Below are 26,701 nucleotides of genomic sequence, written 5' to 3'. Positions count from 1 at the left end.
CTTGTAATATTATGACGTTATGTGTGACGGCCTCTTATAATAAAGTCGTCAGATTATCGTGGTCGTCGTTATTATACCTGCAATGCATATTGCATATACCTCTATACGTAGGTTCAATGCAGTGCTGTATACGCGCACTGATACGCGAAGTCGTTTGTCGTCCGTATTTTATTTTTTTTTTTATCGTCATTATTTTACGTCCCGTGAGAAGACGTGATCGCGCGGACCGATTGAAACTATAATGTACCGGTATCGTCGTGATGGCGATGTTGACAACGCGCAACTTCCGGACTCAAAGCTGTACCTACCTACATATAATATCTTATGTTAGAGGTATGTATTGATATAACGACTTTACTGTTGGTGGGTGGAAGGGAGGAGAGGGGGGCCCTCCACGTACATATAAGGTAGGTTTGGTTAGTGTTACAGCTGCAGGTATGATATGTATAATAAAAATATATAGGTACTTATTATCCGTCATAATATTATGTACCTATATGGCTATATACGCGGTGCGCGGACCTCGCGGACGATTGCATTTTACCCGACGGGTGGGTGTTGATGGGTTTAAACGCGCACTGCGATTTCATTTATACCCATCGTATAAATCTTTCGTCAGAAGTATATACGCACATACAGATCGTTACGATTTTACGGTTTTCTATGCGTAAACGTGTCGCGATAATGATCAACAACGACATAGGCACGAAAGAATATAAAAAAAGCGTCGCGTTTACATTAGGACTATATATATATATATATATATACGACGAGTACTACGTTGTAATACGTCTTATAATGTATAATAATTTACGCAGATTTTTTAGCTTTGTAAAATATGCTTTTAATATAATGTGCAGCTCTTAACACGAGCAGATTCCTCTTTCCTCTTTAGCAGATCGTCACTCTATCATATAATATTTCCTTTCTTCGAAAACTCTTTTCTGACTCTATCGGCTGAGGGGTTTGTTTGTTCTTTCTCAGGGTGTAAGTTGTCTCCATATCAAATTTCATCGAAATCGGTTAAATAGTTTAGCCGTTAAAACATATAACAGACAGACATAGTTACGCATGTGTGATGTTATTATAGTATAACTACTTATAATATATACCTAGTAAATAATATTATGGACAGGTAAACCACAATAACGCGCAACGATTCGTGAAATTAGTCTTATATCGAAAAAAACGGCAATGATTAAGAGGTATAGGTAGGTACCTATAAAAAAAAATCGTTCGTCGGAAAAACGTATTAGTATTAAAACATAGGTAATATAATATTATTTATTATAATACTCTATACGTACGCTGTGCGTTTAGTGTGTATAGTTATTATTATATGACAATATTATAATACTGTCATATTTCGCTATACAATGTATGATATTATAAATTATTAGCTGTGATCTTTTGATTAAATAAGTACCTAGTGAAGAGCGCAGCCAGTCCCCAGGCCAGCAGACAGATGATCATCGCTCTGGTCTTGGTGCACACGTAACCTGCTCGCAGAGGTTCGCAAATGGCGTAATACCGCTCGAAGCTGATGGCCAGTATGGTCAGCACGGAAGCATGGGCCACCGTGAGCTCGACGAAAGGCACTGCTTTACCTGAAAACACCATAACCATGTGGTTAACAAAACGCACTCCAATAATGGTGTGATATTTAATATATATTTTATTAATTGTATAATATTATACACGTCTTATATGATATACAATAATATTATATTATTATAAAATACGAGACCGCGTTCGTATATTCGTGTACGAGTCTGCGGCATACGAATGCACACGTCCGAATTGATTAATATTTTAGGTCGAGTGCATTAAATCGGTATAATAGTTGGTGAGATTGCGTGCGGGGCTACTCGTGTTTTAACGAAAACCCACCACATAATATTTTGACAAATATGTAGACGCATTTCATCCGTACACATAGGCTACCACGTGTCAAACGTAACACTGCACACGTGCACGGGAATAGTTTACTAATAAAGGTACGCGTAGGTATAAATACAACTAAATATAATTTTGTAAAAAAAATTTTTCTGAAATGACATATTTCACATATTTTAAACAACAATAGTACTGCTTTGACTGATGTTGGTCCTGACCCAACAATCTTTTATTTTTTTCAAATTCCTCTATTACAGACCAGTATTATAGTCTGCGTTTATAATTATAGTTGCGGTCGTTGATCGTCGCGATAATATTATTTTTTGCTATTAACCCGCGTGCCGTATTTGATGACTTTGATAATATGTCATATTAAAATTTCTTAAGGTTAAGGCTCGAATAACAATTAAGGGTTGACGCCGATTACTCGATGTTGTAATTTTATAATATTAATCATTCGACTATAATGAATTATCCAGTCTTGGTGTTGTATGTACTTATATAATAATATATTATATATAATCAATCGACTGGGTAAACTAATAAAATATTTTTATAGCTGTTTTCGTAAACATTGTCTTTTGGAAAATAAAGTTTTTATACCAAAATCCGTTACAGAACAAAAATATGACAAATTGAGATAAATTGACGAAATCTCCAAAGAATACACGTAATATATTACGTATAAATAAGTATAATGATGACTTATTAAAAAAAAATTAAAATTTTTACTATAACTCTAAAAACTCTATTATTACGTACAATTTAATACGTAATAATACATTACGATTGGTAATTTTTAATCGAACAAAATAAACTGGATGTAAATCAACACGATTGTATACATTTTTAGTTCCGAAACGTTTGTCCCAAAGTCTGCACTTCCGCAGTCGTTGTACAGAGGTTAGTTTGGTTCAGTTTATTTTTATTTTCATATCAAAAGAATTGTGTTCATTTTTTTAAACCAACCAACCATTCCATAATCACAATCAGATTAATATACATAAATATATTTTTTTTTAATAATGTCGACCCCGTTACACATATTAGACATAATATAATATTTGTATACCCTTGCGAGGGGATGAGCTCTTTCACAATAATATATAATATTTATGTTATGACTGTACGTCATACTACTGCGATTAAATTATATTATTATATAACAACAACAGCAGTTGGACAATAACATTCACGAGTACATAAAATCCATTTGTATTCAATTGTTTTCTTAGAAAATAACCGTCGTTTTGGACTGTTAAAAAATAATATCTTCTGATTGGGCTATATAAGGACTAAAAACGATCCTCGTCAAAACCCGAAATTCAATGATACTCGACAACGATAATATTACGCCGGCCCCCGACGACAACTGCTCTGAGTACGAATAATGATGATTAAAAAAAAAAATAACGAATCCGACACGAGTTTTTCGCTCTATAATATTACGCGATGTTTGTATAATCTCCGTCGACATAATAATATAAATATATACTCGCGGTGGCGTTAAATTCATAGTATAATAATATAAGTATATAACAATAATTCATAATCACATTACGTCGGTACATTATATTATTGTTATTATTATCGTTCGTTTCCCCGTCGTAGTCGTATAGTATTCTCGTGGCGCCTATAGCACATCGATCGCGTGCCAAATAAATTCGTTTCCCATTAGACAAAACAAAAAAAAAACGCGCGTACAGTTGCCAATTGGAACGTCGTGTTCAAATATTTGGTGACCAACGACGACGGCGGCGGCGGCGGTCACGTCAATTTTATTATCATCGGTCAATATATTATATAGGTAAGTAATACGGTCGAAATTCGAGTCCCGACGGCGAGTGGGTATACGATCGTATTATTAATTATTACAAAAGCGGGCATCAACAATAGTTAAAACGTTTCATTTAAAAAAAAAAATTTTAACTTTGGCGGTTAAAGATTCCGTTTCTGTAACCTAGCTTTTTCCGGATAATTTGTAAATAATAACACGATAAGTTTTTACGTTCCTATATACGATACCTATTATACCTACCTGTAACTGTATAGTTACAACTATATAATTAATTTTTTGTCTGTTTAATCACTCTTTGTCTACAATGATTTTAAATACAAACAAATAAACAAATATTCCTCGACTTAACAATGTAGTTGACGCAAACGTATAATTAACAAAGGAAATCTCTATAGTTAGTGCAACATGAAGAAAAAGTATAAGATACCTACATGTTTTTCAAATATTTAGTTATTATTTCAAAAAATTGAAAGTGTCTCAATCACTTGTGATCCAGGTGAAAATAAAAATAAAAGAACTAACTTTATTAACAAGGTAATATTTTTCTCCATGTTAATTTTAAACTTCTTGAGTTACATAATTTGTTTGTCTTAACTAAACTTATAGCTTGCTTAAGCTCAAATTTATTTTTTTTCATCAATTTAAGTACATACTTTTGCATAATATTAACTTGGCTATTTCATCAGTCATTTATCACTACCCATGTAATATTATATGTATTCAATAAATTGTATCTTACAAAATATCGTTCTTCGATAAGCCTATATCCACCTATACAATATTATGAAGGTGCTTCTAAAATATTATTCGGCTATTTAATATATAAATGGTTCACGGATGACCTTCGCAAGCTTTTCTCGCGTTTTTAAATGTCGGTGTTGTAATACTTTTTATTATTGTTTCTATTTTTTAAAGTTTCCCTCACATTGTCATATAAACTTATTGATATAGATAATACCAATATAATGATAATATAATATGATTTATATGTCATGGTGTATTAAATCCCGATTACATGTTTCTTTAACGCGAAGAAGTGTATAATATTCACTAAAATTTAATTTTAAAACAACACATGCACATATACAGACGAAACAAACAATTATTTAACGTAATAATATGTAATATATTTTCTGTAAAAACACGTCGTATTTATTTAAAAGAAATTCCACAGCAACAAGAGGTGAAATATGATATCAGGTTTTAGATAATAAATAATATTATATATTATATTGTACTCGGTTTTTTATACGACGTATGAAACGTATTAAGTTTAAACGTGCTTTTCATTACGTTTTTTAAATGCTAAAATCATATATACTGTGAAACATATTAAGCGATTTAAATTTTAAATATCTATGCGGATAAAAACTTGTTTATCTAACATTTTACTCTCGAGTATTACAAATTATCAAATTGTATTTTTAATTATTTTATTTTATGTGTGTGGGTGTATCACACGGTTTTATAATTCAAGTCCTCGTTTGTTTATTACATGTACGTAACATATTATTTTTGATCAAACACGTAAACTGTTCCTGTAATAAGTACATATTATCATAGCATTATGCTATTATTTGACAATGATGCTAAATTATTTTGAAAAATACTGACGACCGTTAAACTAAAAAATATTATTTATCTTGAGGTGATGATTTTTTAACATCTATTGAAAGTTATTGAGAAATGGGTATTTTAACTTTCTATAGCAGTTTAATGATATGTAAATTAATATTGAAATATCTAACCAATACTGTTTAAAATTATTTAAAGTGTAGATACCCACGAGATCGTTCTAATAATATATTTTAATCAGATGATTGTAATACATTTTAATATCGACCTTATACAGTACGCAGTATCAAAACTCAGAAAATAAAATGATTTATTGTGAACAGTACAAACAAAGTTATCTAACTTAACCCCAACAGCACATACATACGTATTAAAAAAAAAAAGACATTCAGCAAAGTAAACAGTTTAAAGGCAGTAAATCGCTTGTGACAAACCTACACATCCTTATCGACACAATACATTCTGGTGAGCTGTTCGGAAATATTGTGATAGATAAAAATGAATAATTTTCCTTTAATGATATATTATTTGAATTGAGAAAACTAAAATCTTGAGAATCAATTTTCCTAGACAACGCTTTTATTCCTGCTACAATAATATCAAAATTAATTAGAATAACTAATTAATAAAACATTTTACTGTTTCAACATGTTACAATATTATAATATCTTATAATAGAGTTAACGTTAATTAATTTAAAGATTTAGTTTTGAGGGAATAAAAATGACCTATTTGATATTGTAACTTTTAAGTTTTATGTTAGGTAAGTTTTAAGTCTCTTTCATAACTTTCAACAATTCAACCTACATGCCTGTGTGTATAGAGTGAAGAGTTCTCGGAAAATCATAATGTATGATCGATAGTAAGTCGTTGACAATAACAAACAGTGTTAAACGTTATGAGTAGTACGCCAGTGTGAAATGTATATGTCTATGGTTATTTTACCGTAAATCTAGTTATATGTTTTTCAATTTATAAAATAATGACATTTTTTTTAATATTGACAAACAAAATGTAGGTACATTCTAAATTCAGTTTTTAATTGATTAATCCATATAAAAGATAAATTAAAAATATTTACGACCCTAAACAATGTAAAAAATATATAGGTAACATCATCGTAAAACTGATAATTACTTCCTTATTTCTTTCCGGATTTAAAACTGTGTATAGGAATATAAGGTATAAGAAACATATAATATATAAAGTATATTTGAACCTTAGACCTTAATTTTTTAACAGCATGTAATACAAAAAGTAGAATATTTAAAGAATGTTGTTGAATAGATGTTTAACTGTCTCAAATCAAAATAATATGTAGATTGTAGGTAATACAAAAATGAGACTTAAAAAAAAGAAATACAGAATAATAACATGACGATGCACTACCTCGCAAAGTTCGAACTATAATCAACAGACTTAGAATTGGCCACACATTATACACCCACAAGCACAAGCACCTATAATGAATAATAAAGAAAAACGCGAATGCATCACACGCAACACGTCCACTACAGTCAAACACTTGATAGTCGAATGCCTCCAGACGAAGGACTTGCGGACACACATTGATGTGCCCTTAGAATCCGTGCGAAATATTATCACCCGACCCGCCGAAGTGACAACGACCCTTCTTCAATTCCTCAAGGTGGCAGAATTATTCCAAAAAATCTTATTTAAATACATCTTTAGATCATATTATGTAAATATAATAAAAATTGCATTATACCTATTAAATTTTAATTTGGCTTAAATAATAAAATAATTTAATAATACATATTTCGTTAGAAACTCAAATAACCATAAGAATTATTGAAGCTTATAAAAAAAATAAAAAATGAAACTTAATCAAAATATTTAAATATCTTATAATACACTGGCGTATTTCTCGAGTAAATCGTTTTTACTACTATATGAACTTTGTAATATTAGGTGTTTTAAAATAAAATTTTCATGAATTTATTATGTAAATTTTTTTTTCCAAATTCAGTGACCTTGTGATTAATCCATTTTAATAGTAAGTTATAATTTTTAATATCATATTTTTCAAATATCAGTTTAACCGAGATATTTTATATATTTTGTTTATTTTAATAGTAGTGAAAAAATAAGGTTATTAACTTATAAATTATAATAAATTATGTTATAACGAAATAATTTTAATTCTGTTAATTCAAACGATAAAATGTAATATTAATGTAGTTGTATTGTTAAATGAAAACTTAAAACTCAAATTTCCTCATTTGAATAAATTTACATGTTTTATGTAATGAACCTACCTATTTTACATTCTGCTATTATAAATAATGCTCATCAATATCTTTCACAAGAAAAAAAAACAGAAAATCACGTTTTCTTATTGAAAACAAATATACAATAAATACCATAATTAATGCGACGGTTAGTTTTACTTTTACAAGGATTGACCAAAAATGGATTTTTATGTTTGTTTTTATTATCTCTGAAGCGTAAGCTATATTGAGGTCGTTAACGAACGCAGAGAGAACTTTTCGTTAAGGTACGCGTAGGATGCGTTATTATACATTTTAATATTATTTAAATTTTTTGTCGTATTATTAGGTTTTGCCTGCACTTCTCATAATTTGTCTACAGATTTAAATGAGAAACGCAACAATTTAAATAGACACGACTTAACAGAGTTGCACATAAAAAATAATAGTCCATCCCGTTGAACGTAATTTTGGGCTTTCAGAATGACAATATATAACATATATACACGAACCATTCTAAAAATGTTCTCAATTTTTCCATCAATATATTTTTTTTTACTATGTCGATACTATTTTATTTTTTGTATGATTTTAAATATTTAAATTATAAACTTATACATAAGTTCTAAATTTGTATAAAAAATTAACTATTCACAATAACATATTATGTAGGTAGGTAGGTGTTACTAAAGAACACCAAAAATGCATTTAAATTTGTATATTTATAGATTATATTATTAAACATTTATATATCAGTGTCAACACTTTCAACAATCTTTTGTATTTAATTATTACACCATAACAAACAAAATATCAAAAACAGGTGTCTAGCCGTAAAAAAATAAGTAGGTATATAAAGTCATCGATCGTTGCAATACATTTAAATCTAAAGACTGTAACCAGTGGGTATATCATATAGAAATGAAAATTGAAACCGTGATGCAAATAAAATAATACCGACGAGGAAATATAATATTATGATATTAGACTTTGTGTTTAGACTTTTTTTCGCCTGCCGTGTACAAGCTATACATATTATATTAATGTGAAACTGGACATATTTCGTCAAATTTTTTTCAGGTTGTGAGTTTGCATGATTGGCGGGTAGTGAGTGATGTAGCACTTATTGTGTATATGGTTAAATGGATCACATACTCAACTAAATATATATTATATAACACCGGCCACTGCAGCTTTTGAAGAACTCGCAGTCGAGTAAGATGTTCGTGCAGACAACGATATCGAGTGTACGTGTATGACATGCAGCTGTAGGACAAGGTGCCTAATGCCTATACATATATTCAGGTAGATATATGTTCGTCACACAAAAAATTAAAAATACAATGAAATGTTATAAACTTTAAAGAAACGTCAACGCGCGTATAACAAAACAAAATTATCATCTGCATGATATGTGGCGTATATAGTGTCGGCCGCCGCGGCCTCTGCAGTATTTATACGAGATTGAGATCGAGAGAGAGAAATACAATAATGTCAGAGGATTTTGGAAAAGCGGCTGTCCGGCTTAGGTATAGAGAATGAATAACTATAATAATATTTACGTTTCTTGGGGTGGGGGGAAGTGCCCTGAAACCGTTGAATACAGACCGTAGTGTTCCTCCTGCAATGTATAGCGAGTGATCCTTTCATCGAACAACTAAATAACTAAAACTAATAATGTTTCAGAAACGATTTATATTTCCATGAGTTAAAGTCTTTACAAAACAACATTAAAAATAATAATAATATTTTTATTGTTGCAGTTTTTAAGTTTTCTTTAACGACGATATACTTTTGTAATTCCTTATTTCAAAGCAGAATATTTTTTGATATACTTCGACGTATACAAATTACATTTTGGACTAGTGGTTTATGAGTTATTCTTATTTTAATTTAGATGAGCAGAGTGGAGTGGCACAGGGCATAATGTTGTCCACTACTATCCGCTCGTCAAAATACTCGTCTAAATACCTACTTATAATATATATACTCATCAATTGAATAATATTCTGCTTAGGAATATGAAATTGAAAATGTGTGTTGTCATTCGAAAAATTAAAAACTATAAAAAAAAACGGTAGGTAACGGTAGAAAATAACGAAAATAAACATATAATTGTTTAGTTGTCTATTGTAAAGTCTTACAAAAATCACGATAAAAAAAAAAATAGTTTCAAAAACGTTAATGGCTTTTGAAATAATGAGCGGTGTTCGGTAATTGAATCGCACTGTATACGTAAATATTATTTGGGCGTACCTACGAACGCGCACAGACAATCGTTTTTCGTCACTCCAACAATACACGCGTCCGCGAGGCGCCGCCGCCAAACGGTCCGTTTGATGTGCGCCTTTTGTCCGCGTGTACCGCCGCACCCGCCCGAACAATGGCATGCCCGTCAACGAGCCTCGTCGAGTTTCTGGATCCGATCCAGCCTCAGAGACGCGTATACGTATATAGATGAGCTATATAGGTACCCTACACATGATTTGCTTGTTTTTACGGTGACCGCGTGCCGGTCAAGTCCGACGATTCGTTTGTATTCTAACAAAAAAAAACAATAACGCTTACGACAAAATTCAAAATGTATCTACGTCTGAAAACTATATCAACCGCGCCGGTAATACTATAATCAATCTTGCGTACGGATATAATATTTGAGGTAGTTGACGTTGCCAAATGTTGAGGTTGGATTTCGGATTTCTGATAATTTAGGTCAGTTCTCCAGGCGTCCATCGCCCGTGACATTAACCAAGGCGCTTCCCGTTTTTTAGGCTCATATTTGCCCAGAATTCGAGCAACCAACATCCACCTCGAGTCCATTCCCGCGAACGACGTTACTCGGGTTTCCAAGTGTGATGGGCTCATAGTCGTTCCCCGTGTTTAACCCTATATACGGTTTTCGCTTCCGGTCCTAGCACCGTACCAATTTTGTCTTTGCATAGTTCCGGGTACTGGTTGACCCACATCGTCGAACAATATTGCGTTTGTGTGGAAAAATGCAATCAAGTGTACCGATAAACGTAAAAAGTTTCTAGTTAATTTCAATCTCACTGCAAATTGACGGAATTGATACAAACTATAATATTATATTTTATGTATCAAAGTTGGACATGGAGTTTTCAATCAGAATATCAGACAGTTTCTATACACATACATATATATATATATAGGTATATATAGTTCATAACAATGACGTACTTGGTATATTTTTTCGAACATGTTTTTCCTATCGTTTAATAGTGAAAATTCTGTGACGGTATGGTGTTCACTATTGGGTATGAAATATGCAGACACTGACACACTTTTTACTTAATTTTATTATAATATATTATACAATAATGAATTTAAGCTGTCTTAAGCACGATTGATTATCTCGGCAGTGGACACCCGATGAACAATAAACCACATGCAGAATTGTGTACGTAATATTTGAAGTCAAGTCCTTGCGATATTACCCTCTACGTGTAAAATTTAAAATGGCTAAGATATTACAAACAGTGGTACCTTTATAGATGTCAAATTATAATGTAATACCTTGATAAAATTGTAACCATTTTAGTAAGTAAGCACGCGTCAAAAAACATAATATAAATACACGCACGCGTTTTGACATATTGAAATGGAAATTGCGTTGTCAAAAGTAAATTGGTTCTTTTATAATAATTTAATTATTTCCATTTTCGGTATTTTGTACACAAATATTAATTCTTAAGGGGGCTCCAGTCGGTTTTGTCAAAAGTCAAAACTAATGTAGATTTGACCAATCTAAACATAGATTTAGTTTATTTTAATATTTTAAAATATATTTAAATTCCATATCATAAAATATTTCGTAAGGTGGTTTCAAGGGGCTGCAGTTGATGAAAAAAGTGGTTTTTAGACCAAAAAGCCAGACAAAACTGAAAGAATTTGGTTTGTTGGATTTCAATTTTTAAAACTGATTTTCATTGATTACCGTATACTATGTTCTCACCACCAAGGAAAACCATTACTAAGGAGGGTGCGAAGGAGCCCAGCCTCCTTTTAGACATGTTGTTTATTATGTATTTATTGATGTAATATTATATAGGTATGTTAAAATAATAATATATATATACAATTTTCTTTGTATTTTTTTATTAAAAAATTAAAAATTAGCCCCTATTTCAGATTTCTAGATCCGCGTCTGAACAGTTCTATATAAGTACAGAGACCGGCTTTTTAATAAAAAACAAATAAAATTAACGACCTCTGATGCAGTGTGCATTGTGAGCAAAAAATGGTATGCTTGACCGCCACCCTAGAAGTGGAATTTCAACTGCGTTTCATGAAATTATACGAGCAAGTACATTATAATATGTATTTAATTGTTATTGTATACATTCCGTTGTCGTTTATTATTCGGCGCGACGGAAAACACGTATTTTAAAACAACGATCGCTTTTAATAATGCGTTGTAGTTTTAAGTTTATGCTCTACCTACCTACTCCACGATTTGGCCTTGCGAAATAAAAAAACGGTTTTGAATACAAAATAAAGTGAAGAAAAAAGTTATTATAAAGTCTATAAAAGACAAAACGTTGTACGATAACTGCGATTTCGTGGACCGCCTCGTCGGCTTTCAGTTTTCTTGTCCGGAAGTTTTCGTCGCATATTATTTCGCCCCGTTAATTGTTTTCACAAAACATTAAATTATAATAATAGTCGCATAGTATGCTCGCTGAAGTGTAGTAAATCACCTATACCTACCTATAAGTATTACGCACGACCACCGAAGACCGCGAAGCGATGATGCTTAATTTATTCGAGGAAAATGCTACAAAAAGAAAATGTCATCGACAGCAGCAGTAGGAGACACTCGCCGCGTATATAGGTGCCGATGACGATGACGGGAAAGCTTAAAACTGAGCCAAGATTATAATATGTATTTCGCCTTTTTCTTTTTCTTTTCCCCACTGCCAGCCCTCGATTGGTACGAATATAATAATTATGATTATTGTCCTCAAATCGCATAAAATAGCTGGTAGGTATGTATAATAAATGTATTATATTATTATTATCGTATATACGTAATCGCAATAAATCGTTACACCAACTATAAATATGATTATTACTATTATTACATGTCGCGAGAGTGATTTTATATATACATTTGAAATTGTGCAAACGAAGGAAAAATCGTATGCGATATGCGTATAGTGAATAATATAATATTATTATGTACACAACCGATTACACGGAATAATAATTCATCCGAACAATTATTACAATGTTATATATATTATTACCGTACAGCGAGATATTAAATTAACCGTTTGAACGGAATGATACGAAGTTTTGATCAAACGGAGCGTATATTATATCATACGATATTATAACTACCTATATAATATTATGTGCTACATCAAATATGTTTATATGGCTACTCCGAGTACCGCAACATCGCGTGTTAAGGTGTAATATATTTTTCGATTTACACGATACTTTGGACGGGTTGTACTTGCGCGATAATGTGTCAAATGGAATTATTAACGATAAGCGGCCGCCGCGGCGTACCTATATAATATAATATTGTAGACACACATACCGGGTGATTTGCAATTTTTCTTTTAATAATGAATTTCATCAAATTCTGATTTTTGGAATTCTTATGTAGACTTACTTAGGGACCATATTTTCTACTATATATTTCGATTTTTTCAGACTATATTTAAAGAGTGTCCTATGCCCCGCGGGTAGCGATACACATTAGTTTTTTTCAAACGAGAACCAACCTTTTTTTCTATAAATCGTTAAGCTGAGGATTTTTTGAAAATATCGATGTGTATAAATCAAAACTTGAAAGAGTAAAATGTACTGATCTATTAAAATGTATAATAATCCCTAATAATGTATTTACAAAAATGTATTAATATTTAATGCAAGTAGGTAGTCCTCCTCAGACAATTTTTAAAAATTATAAAATATTTATAGAATATAATATAATGGTTTTATTAATTATCAGTAATTATTAATAACTATAATATTAAATTTAAATTAAAACCATCATATAGCCCCCATTTGTATGATTAAATAGATCCACTACTTATTCGAATTTCGTTTTAGATACATCAACACTTTTAAAACATTTGTCTGTTTGATAATTTACAGGAAAATGAGGACGAGTTGTCATTTGAAAATAAGAATCCTGTATATTATATTATATAGGTGGGGGAGGGAGGTACTGCAGTGTGTATATTGTGGTGATAGGTACAGGTGTAATATAATAATATTATTTCCGTCCGTAAAGGATCTAAATCGTATTCACGAGTGCATGTGCATATTTTGTACGCTATCATATTAACATTCTAATAATATGGCCTTATATAATCGCCATAAAAATATACGTTTCAAACGAAATCATAATCATTTATAACGACGTTGTTACGGCATAAGCCCGTGATCGTCGAAAAAACGAAACAATACCGCGTGTGCCATGTTTAACACTCCGCGAACAAATAAATGAATGTAATATATTATGTATTATAATATAATATATATTATTATGTACGATTCACTGTACCGGAAACCAACGAGTGTCGCAAATGTACACAGGTTACCTAGGTATCTGCTAAAAAATTACTGCTATAATAATGTACGTGGCTAAAACATATTCCAATATTTTCTGGTCCTATATAAACGCATTTTATATTTTGATAGTATATTTTTTATAACGATATTGTACTTGTAATTTTTATTCGTTAAATAGTTTTTTTCTTCAAAACATGGTCCAAGAGGTGGGGTTAAATAATGTGTGTGGGCCGGACCAAGATCAGATTAAATTTGGCTGGGCTGGGCTCCCCTTAACTATGTGCCTGGCTGTAATGTCCAAGATTTTATGCTATTCCACTCGCCCGTCAACTGTAACGACATCACATTTTTTTTTATCATCGGAATTTTGACTGTTATGCTGCAGCGATACCGTCGTTCCGAGTTAACTACTTTTTCGATTGTTTCGGGCTTTTGTTATCAAATGAAATAGCACCAAGTACCATGCAGTAATACATTTAAATACGTATATTATTCTTGTATACTGCATACAAAAATATTGTGCAATTTGTCGAACACACAATGAATTCGTTTTTAATTTGTTTTCAGAAACGAAATATTAAAAGTCTAGATCCGGAAAAAACAACCCGATAACTCCTGCTGTTTTTACTTTTTTTTTTTTTTTTTAATCACGGAAATTATTCATTCCCGACCGATCTGCCAAATCTCAACAACAACACAAATTATTTCTAACCGATTTCCATTTAAATGTTATAATTAATTTACGTTTTGAATGTATACTAATACAAACATGCGTGATGTGTGTCTACGAGGGGGCACATCGAAAAGTGGATTATAATTATTTTTAAATCAAATAAACTGTTAACAAAATAAACCAATAGTATAAAAATATGTTTTTTCAGTTATTTTTACACTGGATAATGTGTATACAAAGCGTTCATGTTTCGTGTCTTTTATAATATAGTAGGTATATACTGCCGGTCAATATGAAAAAAAAAAATTGTTAAAATAGATTGTTTTTAACAATTTAATACTTTATTTTATATATAGGTACTTTGTTAAAATTAGAGGTCAATCCTCTTGTCTACTGTTTTTTTTTTTTTTTTTGAAAAAAAATCTATTCTGTCTCCATTCTGAGCTCGCCCCAGACGTCGTAGCAGTATTACGCGATTATACGGATAAACTATATAGTAGACAAAATGAATATAATATGTTGTAACATGCAGAAACCCAATGGAGCAGAATAGATTTAAGACTGTTATAGGTACCTACGTCGCAATATAATATTATTTTACCATTAAAACGTAACGGTCAGGGAGATTAAAATGAAAAACGTGAGAAATAAATGTGATTGATTAGTATTATATTATGTCGTGTATGGTATCTACCTATCTATACTATAACTATAATAATAGTATAATGAATCAATATTTTAAAATGTAAAAAGTTTATTTTTGTTCTATTATTATTATTATTATTTTTAGTGCACGCCATAAAATGTTATTATATTTTCTTTCGGAGGGTCATAAGAAAACAACACGATTATTGAAACAAACTCGTCCCTGGAGTGTTCAGTGGTAATTTTTTTTCTTTCTTACATGGCTTCTAGATATCGTCAAAATTGGCTAAATCATTATGCTTCTCGCAGTCATTTTTTTTTTACTTAAAAAATACAAAAGTAACTCGAGGAAAGACGTCTTTTCTTATCTATCTATCCTCATGAACGATAGAAAGAACCTACGTTGCTTTCATAATATTTGCGACATTTTTTTTTTTTTTTTACATATTGTTTAAACCAACTATTGTATCGTGAATCACGTATAAAATGGTTTTTCTTTACATAAATGCGTACTTTAAGATATCGACAAAATGAAAGTGTATCATGTTGCTATTTCATACATATTTATCAAGTGTTGTTTTATGTTGATTTCAGAAATGGTGTAAAATTGCTAATAGTAAGTATAGAATCAAAGTTGGTTTTGTTGTTTTAGAATTATAAAATACTAACGAAAGGCGTACAAAACGTTATGGTAAACAGGAATTTATTGTAGCGTTGCAAACTTAAAAAAATATGAAAACTACTTTTTCTCATTTATGTACACCAGAGACAAAGGAGTTAATTTAATGTGTTGAAAATATTTATGAATTTCATAATAATCGCAAATTACGTATTTTTTCAAACAAGCCCAGTAAAAAATAAATATGTAATAAATAGAAATCAATTTCTGGCGATCGTGGAAGGTTATTTATTATAATAATTATTTGAAGATGGTTGTTTTATTTCCTGTACGAGTCTAGTCATGGAATAAGTAATGACAGCCAGCAACCAATCAAATAAGTCATAATAATATGTATCTTTTTCAGCATTTAATATTCCAAAAACGTTTATAAATCGCATCTAACATTGCCTATATCTATACCTAACAATCGCTCTCATGCGCTGTCGTAGCCTTTCCAAATGCGATTTTTTCAATCGAAAATACTAGTCAATAATAATATATCATAATATATTCCGATATTCGTATACGAATAATAATAATACTATATTATAGATCAGAGGTTCTCAATATTTTTTTCCATTATCATATATTATTATGTGTATTGTAGGATTAATGCGGATCAATGACTAAAAACAAAATTGTCGAAAATTATAAATCAATACCCTACCTAAAAAATAAGGAATGTCAAACAACGCAAAAAATTGCAAAATGTAAGTTCCTAAATTGGATTTTCCGGTACTTCTTAACTCAACGTTTGCATTAGGAAAGCTATATTTTCTAATAAGTTAAAAATAATGAAATTATCTACAGTTCTCGTAATCATGGGAACACAAAAATGCGTACAAATTTAATATTCCATCGAACAATTTTTTTATTTTTCATAAAATTATAAGTGTATACGGAATTGAAAATAAAATATATCACTTTGTAGTGTTTAAACGAATAGGTGTGAATATATATATTATCTATACATATTTTTAACGAGGTTTCGGAGTAGAATATCAACGGCGGTTAACCTGTGGGATTCCGCTGAAAATGTATGACCTTTATATCATCCGCTAGGGGGAATAACAGCGATCTAATATACACAAAGTGTAATAATATATTATATTATAATATATACGCACGATACGCCCACGATCCGACCACGTATAAGTCTTTAGTTTTTACGTAAATTCGTATAAACGCGATCGCACTTGCATGTTATGTAATGATTATAATTATTTATTATACATTAATATACCATGGTTATAATATTATATACTTTGCGACGTCCTTATAATTATATTGTCGTCGACCGTAGGTGTGTCGGCGAACGGATGCTATCGGATTAGTCGCGTGCGCCTAGCGTGACGAAATCAAAATTTTCAATAGCCGTCCGAATGAATATATTATTATTATTATTATTATCATCATCATGGTTGGTATTTTAAAATATAAATTGTTTTATTGTCGTCGGTCTTGTGCGCAGCAAAATCTCGGAAAATTCGAGACGCATTTTTTTTTTTTTTTTTATTAGATAAAATAGAATATTTACAATCTGTAATATTTATATACATACAATAAGTAAATTTGATAATATAATAAGAAACAACCACATGAATGGCGTGAGGAGAAGAGACGCATTTATTATATAATTTTTATTTTTATCAGTATTGTATAAAAACTATTTAAAGTAAAGATTTTACTGCTTTTTTTATCATACATTTCATAATTTTAAATATCAGTAAAGCTTTGTTGGTGGGTTTGACAACTAAGTTTGTATTATCTACAAAATAGTGGTAAAAATAATTATTAACTGTATTACTACTTGTAAATGGGAACACGTTTATTTTGTTACATAATTATTTTTAATTATCCAAACAGTAAAATTTATAATACAAGTATTTATCAAGTTCAACAATATTGTTATTAATGAAAGTTTTATCATTTAAGATACATTTAAATTATTACACATCAATAGTCAATACTGTATCAATGTATCTTATTACCCATGCACGTTTAAAAAAAAATCGGTTGTTCAAAATATTTGTATCAGTCATATATCTTAACTCTTGTATGTTACCTATGTAAAAAGTTAATATTTTACTGGTGATCGTTTATTTTTACAACAATTCCATATATGTACTTAATATTTTGTATTGAAAGTTGGAAAAAAGTATAGAGAAGAAATCATTCGATAAAGTGAAATGGTATTTATAACATCGGTAGGTACTCAATTGCTTGTCAATAGGTTAAAGTATTTAAAATACGTATTCAACAATTTAATTCCAATGTATTCAAATTCTTTACAACATCGATACGGCAATACTTACCTCGCATATGAGCGCGTGTCAAAATATTTCAAACGATTTTCGCGTCACATCGGCCGGAAGGAAACGCGAGGACGAAGGACGGCTTACGGTACGCGCTTGGAATGATTGTTTATTACGAAGTAATATTATCTTATAGTTATTCACAGCTATCATGAAGGGGGAGGTTATTATTTCTATAATGAAATACTACAATGTATATTTATATCTTATAATAGTGTTAAATAAGTACACAAATGTGGTGTGGCTAGTCTTTTAAAAAAAGTCAATTCCCCTCACCACGTAATTACGCCACTGCCCACTGGACAGGCCGAAGAAGAAATAATAAACATTTGGGTATACATGCGCAAGAAAAATATCCGAAACGAAGCGCTCGAAACTAATTTATAATCTTAACGGATCGTTAATCGCGTTTAATTGCGTACAGGACTGAGCCCAAGCGCCCTGCGGAAACCGAACGCAAATATAATAGTATTATTATTATATTATTTTATTATTCCACGTTATTTTCGTATGAAAGAAAATTAAGTTAGTAAATAAATGAAAACCTGCACGGTCACCCTTCTCCACGTCCGACGGTCCACCGACTGCTCGACTACACGCACTCGCGGTTGAAAAAAAATTCTCGACGGATTTACGGATGAATTCTGAAGAACTCGTTTGATGTGCCACTCGACCGTTGGTACTTAACTTTTCTATACAGCCAAGCCGTGAGTGTACGCACGCATGATATTATAGCGCCACGATATGATATTATACGGTGACCGAGGTCCGGGAAAAAGTGCGTTGCGCCGCGAAGTCTTTGCGCACAATTTAAACACACCTACGCCGTTCGCGGAACATATGACGAAGATGATGATAATAGTAATAATATAATAGGTAGGTGTAGGTACCTCTACACAATATTATTATTATAACAACATAATTCGCATTATTTCTAAGAGCGATGACCGACGCTGAATATAGCAGCTGGGTAAGTATACCGCGTATTTAGCGCCGACCCACGCCGACCGCCGTTTAACCTCCTCCGGATCGGCTTATAATGTTGCAGAGATGTTGTTATGATGGTCGCCCAGAAAACGATAGTTGGACAATTAGTATGCGATGTACCCGCGGTGGCGGATTTAACGCAGCAAATAAAATACAGAAATTCTCCCTGGACTATAGGTCCCTCACAATTTGTTTTCCAACTGCATCATAAGCAGAACGAACCTTTCGAATCGATCTATAATAATATTTCAGTGAGGCGGTTCTGGCACCACAAAGTAAACATTTTGGTAAAAAAAAATGTTTTCAGAAATTAGTGACCAATTTGTAATACGTAACCACAAATTTGGAATTTGTAACTTAAGTATATAACCACCCAAAATCAAGTTTCCATTTGCCGGCGCCAGCGTCAGTTGACTATAGCTCACCCGAATTCCGAAATTTGAAAAACAGTCTCAATATAGTGGCTGTACCGAGCGATTACGTAGCACGTCAAAAGCGCGAAACAAAAATATAGCAAACGTCAAAATGGAGACGACAAAATAGTCAAGTATAAATTAGCTAAAATGTTATTACATCGAGCTAAAACCAAAAAAAGGAGTGGTGGGCTGTTATTGTCCGCGGGCTCCTCTCGTAGCTATTTTGATATTATAATTATATTCGATTGTTTTCTATATGAGGAAACTTCTATACGAATTTCGTGGGTTTTTCTATGAGGAAACGTATACGAATTTCGTGGGTTTTCTATACGAGCGATCGTCGACACATTTCGACCAACGAGTCAGGAACATGATTCCCCTGCAGATATATAGGTATATCTACCTAAGACTTCCGTCGTACCATTACGGCAAAACTATAAAATATCATTATACTGCGCGGTATGACTATAATAAGTAATAATACTGTGTGACGTGTGTGTTGTTGTTAGAAACATAATATTTTGAAAAATCTAAATTTCGTCTCTAAACACGAACGGTTTCTCATCTTTGTTAATAGGTATACAGTTGAAGAATCTAAAATATCACCGTGTTGGTAATAATAATATAATAATATACAATGCATACTATATATTACGATCTTTATTTCTACGCTCGTCTCCGTCTCATACGGTTTTATTTGAAAATTATGAAAATGTCTCGGTGACCGCGTATTATATATTAATATTATGACGCATTAATAACAACAAGAATCGCATAAATCACACACACGACACGCTGCAGCTACAGCAGCAGACTACCTACATATCTGCGAGCGTTGCATACAATATATATGCATTATCGCTAATGAAATATGGCACCGGTGAATATATTATAAAGCCATCATCCGCTCGTTATTCGAGTGCATATAACACTCCGTTACGACGCGTTAATTAAGCTGTAACCTTCGCGGCGCGCACCTTTTTTTTAACATGATTTTTTTCATTTTTTTTTTTTTGTTTCCCAAGCACCCCGCCTGTATTTATTTATTTATATTATTATTATTTTTTTCATAATCTTACTTTGAAACTTTACTGCCTTTGACAGGGCGCCTGTGGTAAAATTAATTCGGCGAGTTAAACGTGACCGTGATTTATGCGTCCCGGGAAAATTATTATATACCTACGTCGCGGTATATAGGTAGGCGGTAGGTACCTATATATAATAATAATATTTTATTTATCATAATATCATTATAATATGCGTATAGGTGCACCGTACAGACGCGAGTCCGTCGCCCTTTTCCCGTCCGGCGCACACGGACATTTTCCTCCTCATCGCATCCGAAAGCTGCGCACGTACATGCGGCTACGTCGCAATTTCATATAAAATTATACATAAACAGACACAATTATATACCTCAATAATATTATTATTAACATGATAAGGATTACAAAAAAATATGCATTTTATTTACCATCAGAAACTGTTTTATATTTTGTTGCACAGTTAATATAATAATGATTACTAGGGCTTGGATGTTATTGAACTTAAAATGTTATAAAATTGATTGCATTGTTGCTATGAAAAAACCCAAAATTGCAATAAAAAATTTTTTTTCCTAAAAAAATTAAAATAAATATTAATAATTATTTTATGAAATGGATTATGGAATTTTATTAAGTACTATTATAAAGTAATTTCATTAGATAGGTTTTAAACATGTAAAAAAATACAAAATCAAATTATCATCATTGAAAATCTGGTAATTTGTCTGGTATTCTTATTTTTTTAGGAGCCTACAAATAATGTTATCAAAATTTAAAACTTTTCAATTAAACTATATTTGTTTTGTTTTTTAAAAAAAGGTATTTACATTAAAAATTATTTCATTGTACAATAAACGACTTGTTCAGGTTCAAAAATTGTATTGAAAAGGCTGACAATCAACAATATACCAATAAAATTAAAAAAAGGTCAACAATTGCAAAATGTTACACTTAAAATGTTTAGATATTACTTTATACTTGTTTGAAACAAATTTATAACCTACTTAGCAACGAAACCGAATAATAGAAAAAAAGTTGCAAATGCAATAACATCCGAGCCCTAATGATTACGCTGTTCAATTGTTGTTAAAGTCAATCACTATATTGGAGTACCTATTATTATGTCCATAAATGATTTAAATGAAACTGTTTCGAAACGTATATTGATAATTAATAAATAATAATATGAACGTATTATAATCTATTTTATTTGTATTTAAATAATAATATGTGAAATGAGTTTATTTTACTAACGGTTAATCTCAGAAAAATTGAACCAATATTTCAATGAAAGTTATACCAATAGATTCCTTGAGACTCGGCGGGAGTTATAAGCTTCTTTTCTCTAACCCTAAACAAGCCTATAGCAACCTATACACATGAATTTCGTTTTGGCCCATGAAAATCATCTAATATTTTTTGTTTATATATAGCTGGGTTACCATTGGTTACAGAAATAAAAATTATATGCAATGCAGTCCTTAAGGTTTTTTGCTATATATTATATAGGTAATATAGACTCAGAAGCTATTTACTCGACCGATTTTGACGAAAGTTTAAGAGACGGTTCTCAGAGATAAAAGTTTAGAGAGTAGTTTGAACCACGTGCAAAAACATACCAAGTGCTAAATCCGATCCACCACAGGTGGGATTTTGCCCATCTCGGTCGAATTGGTTTCCAAAGTGAGGTACACCGATGTCCGCGTGAACTGAGGTACACTAAAACCGAGATACGCCGATACAACGCCGTTAGGTATACTATATTTGTTAATTTTTTTCCCGGGTGAAGTCATCGAGTTATACAGCTGATATAGGTACCTATATATTATGTTACCTATACACAGGAACATAATATACGGAAGTCTGAAAGGCACTCAAACGGATCGCATTGATCACAGACGATATCTTAGAGATTTCTATAGGAGGTATACTATTGAGCGCTATCCCCTCGCAGAGTTCTACTTTACACACACTTCGCGTATACACTTTGATGGCACGCAATATTATGATTAACCAGTCGGCAGGCGACGAAAGATATTATTAGATGTTCGCCGTCGAGTAATTTTCGACAACAATTACTACCTACCTACCTATATATGATATCGAATAACGCTGGGGCGACTATTAATTTTTCACCACGGCCAGACATTAATAATTAGAGGCGTGAACGATTCGCGATGATTTCTCGTAACGATAAATGGGTTGAACTCATATTTTTATTTTCGGACGCCGACCATTAGGTATATAATATGTTCTAATCACAATAATATTATGCTCATTGGTTCGTTCGTAGATTTTCTAACGGATAAGGACACGAGGTGAAACTCGTTTGCGTGATAGATGGAATCGCGTGAAACCTATAATATATATACTTAGGGTTAGGTATAGTGCGATTCACGTATACATAATATAATATGCAATATTGCAATATAAATATATATTATTTTAATTGTAGGCGAAAAAATTCATGAGATTCCTAGGTGGTTATCGCCGACAAATTTTTGATGAAAACTATAGATATTGCCATATTGGGTGGATGTAAGTATGATATTATAATATAGTTACACAACCTTGGACGTTTGACTGTCGCCAATTTTTGAGTCATCAAATTTGTTGTTATTCGATATTGGGCTTACATATATATAACGTTTCACGATTATTGTGTTTCTTTTTACTTAGTACGTTATTAACAGTAACTACAAATTGGTTTAACTATTTTGATTTTAAATAATATCACTATGCTTTCAAGTTTCAATACATGAATTCATATTTAGGTGGAATTAATTATTAAAAAATACTTACCTATCAATACAGGTTTTTAGAACCAATTTTATTTTTGATACCAATATCTGAATTTTAAATTTTTTTGCATAGCCCTGATTTATGTAGCAGTTTAACATTAATTTTAATAATTCTATATACAGTATTAACTCGAAATTAACACGTTACATAGGTGTTTAAAAAATGAATTTAAAAAAAGAGTAGATTCCTCTAGAATTATTTAAATTAGTTGATGATACATTGATATACCTTTATTTTTATTTTTAACTCATTAATTCTCAACACTGATTATCGTTATAAACAATATAATATATTGAAAGTAGGTACCCATGGACCTATATAAACTCATCGTATATACAAGACATGGACAACATGCACCCACAAATACATAATAATAGTCTACACTGGCGGATCCAAGCGCACGCGCACCTATATAATAATTAATAATGATCTTATATAATCAGTTGACTGAACACAAATTTGTGTCAACAGTCGAGACACTCAACATAATAATAGGTACACATATATTATATCCATATAATATATATGTATAGTGTCGATTTTTGGTTAGACAAGCTCGCGCTTGTATGATTTTTGAAACATTTACTAGGTAGCAATAAAAAATAAAATGAAAAAGATCGCTTCTAAAGTATGTATTAAAATAAAATTATGTACGATTTGTAATTATTGGACAAAATTACGCGCGCAGACAGCCGTCGCGCATATATTCAATATATTACGTGCGTGATCGAGCGGTTGGCTACCGTCTTGTGTTATATATTTAATAGATATAATATAGAACATGCATACATCATGTATATAATAATTTATATTTAAAGGTACTCGCATGTATATGGTACATATTATTCTATATACGTGCGCGGATACGCGTGCGGTCATGTAGTGCCACCTGCGGCACGAATTTATTTATTTTTTTACTTCGCATCGTTTCGAAATGGCGCGGTCACGAACTCGCGTTTTCGACGGGTCGTAGGGGCCGATCGTATATATATGAATAATAATAGTAATAAGTAACGTGGCGCGCGCGAGCACACACACAATACCACTGTAATTTGGCCGGCGCTTCTTTGAAAATATTAATAACATATTATGCATATACCTATATAATATTGTATGTGTACGTTGTATGTATATAAATATACGTACTATATAGTTAGGTACCGTATTTTTTTTTTATTATTGTTGTTATTATTATTATTTTTGTTACCAGCTCCGACGACCTCCACCGATTCAATCGAATCGCACGCCGACGTATATGGGACCGCTCGTACGGGCCTAGCCGATGACCATATTGCGCTCGACGCCCACCGACGATATAATATTATCATATAGGCAGGTAATACGCGCGTTTTGTACAATACGATAATATATTATTGTCCTCTATACGTACGGTTTTCTTACGCTTTATCTATTCGCGACGATCGTTTAATAGCACTTCCCCTCAATCACCCACCCGGACGTCCAAACGGTTCGTTTTTTTTTTATTTTACCGTGAGCTGCAGTTCATTATATTATGTACGGCGTACAATCATCATAATATAATATAACACATTACGACGTAAGTACGGGGTTATGTGCGGAATGCTTATAATATATGCATTCGCCGACGCCAACCGAACGCGTGAAATGTACCGTACAAATAATTATTATATTCAAAGGCAACACATTGGCGTAGCACGACCTGATAAACAAGGGCAACTTGAGATGCAGTCAATTTTAACCAAACCACGTTTTCATTTGAAATAATATCTATATAATATAGTATTAGTATATACAAAAATGAATGTGCGTTTGAATGAGACTTATGAACCCGGAAACTACTGAACCAAATTGGCACCAAATTTTGCACTCACATTCCTGGAATTCATGGAGAGTTCATTGCTTCGACTTTCAGCCCCTATAGGTCGGTATAGGGTGTCTCACACATGAAATTCGATTTGGTTCACGAGAATCAAAATTTTTTTTTGTTTAAGGGGTTGTTATTGGTTACAAAAGTCAAATAAAAAATTTTAAAAATGGTATACGATAGCCGCGTTGCTATTAATTTGAATAAAAGAAAATAATATTATTTAACTAATTTATTATTTGTTATTGGAATATGTACAGTAATATGTTTGCCGTCTGTTTGTAGTTTATGTAGACTCAAAAACTAATCGAATGATTTTGACCAAAATTTTAGAGATATCAGAAAAATGTGAGAGTTTAGTTTAAATTACATTCGAAAATAAACCAAGTGCTATATCCAATCAGCTACAGGCAGATTACTTATCTCGGTCAAATTAGTCTATAAAGTCAGGTATACCGAATAATATGCCTACATGCCCTATATGCCGAATTTCCTTTAACCGAAGATACCAAAAACCTAATTACACAGAGACAATGCAGTATTTTATGTTTGTTAATTTTTCTAGTATATTATATTATAATCTATTCATTTAATATTAAATACCTACTTATCATGATACTCTGTCCTACAGTCTATCCTACTCTATCCTACGTTTATCTTGTTTTACAAATATTAAAAATATTTTCGTAATTTATTTTGCTTAACACTTTGGCAAGTCTCATATTCTATATGTATATACTATATAGAAAGGTTTGTAAAACGATAATTTGTCATAGTACTTCGAAACCATGTTTTATGAGTTTCATCAATGAAAAAAGAACGTTAACACTATACAAAATACTGATTAAAATCGGTAATGCAATAACCTAGTGAATTTGGAAACATGGTAGGCATAATTGGAAAAGAGTAATTTACTTCAAACATTTGTTGCAAATAGAATTCCTGGAAACTAACATTTCAAATTTTAAGGTAGTTTCATTGGTGCACAGCACTATATAAGTTTTATAAAAGTTAAGTTCCACAGAGGTTTCTGTCAATTTAAAGTTAAGTTTCAGTTAAATTAAAGTTTAGTTTCATATACTTATTTTTATTAAAGTTAAGATCCAGTTAAATTAAAGTTAAGTTCCAGTTATATTAGAGTTAAGTTCCACTGACGTTCATGCTAAAGTTAAGTTCCATAAAAAGTTCCATACGTTTATTAACAAGAACTTAACTTTAATTTGACTGGAACTGATCTTTAATAAAAATTATACGGAACTTA

At 31.5% G+C, this 26,701-nt stretch overlaps 1 protein-coding gene across 2 annotated transcripts in view; it reads right to left on the bottom strand.

Moving 5' to 3' along the window:
• Positions 1-26,701, bottom strand: part of LOC132952989 (growth hormone secretagogue receptor type 1-like) — a 170,915-nt gene that overhangs the window by 33,596 nt on the left and 110,618 nt on the right. For both annotated transcript variants that reach the window (XM_061025530.1, XM_061025529.1), the window contains exon 3: positions 1,427-1,607. In XM_061025530.1, coding sequence (XP_060881513.1) covers positions 1,427-1,607 — 181 coding nt within the window. The remainder of the gene's footprint in view (positions 1-1,426; positions 1,608-26,701) is intronic.

This window comes from Metopolophium dirhodum, chromosome 9 (assembly GCF_019925205.1).
Source record: "Metopolophium dirhodum isolate CAU chromosome 9, ASM1992520v1, whole genome shotgun sequence".
Taxonomy (NCBI): Eukaryota; Metazoa; Arthropoda; class Insecta; order Hemiptera; family Aphididae; genus Metopolophium; species Metopolophium dirhodum.
The sequence above is the reverse complement of the archived record's forward strand: the minus strand, read 5'-3'. Positions and strand labels throughout refer to the sequence as shown.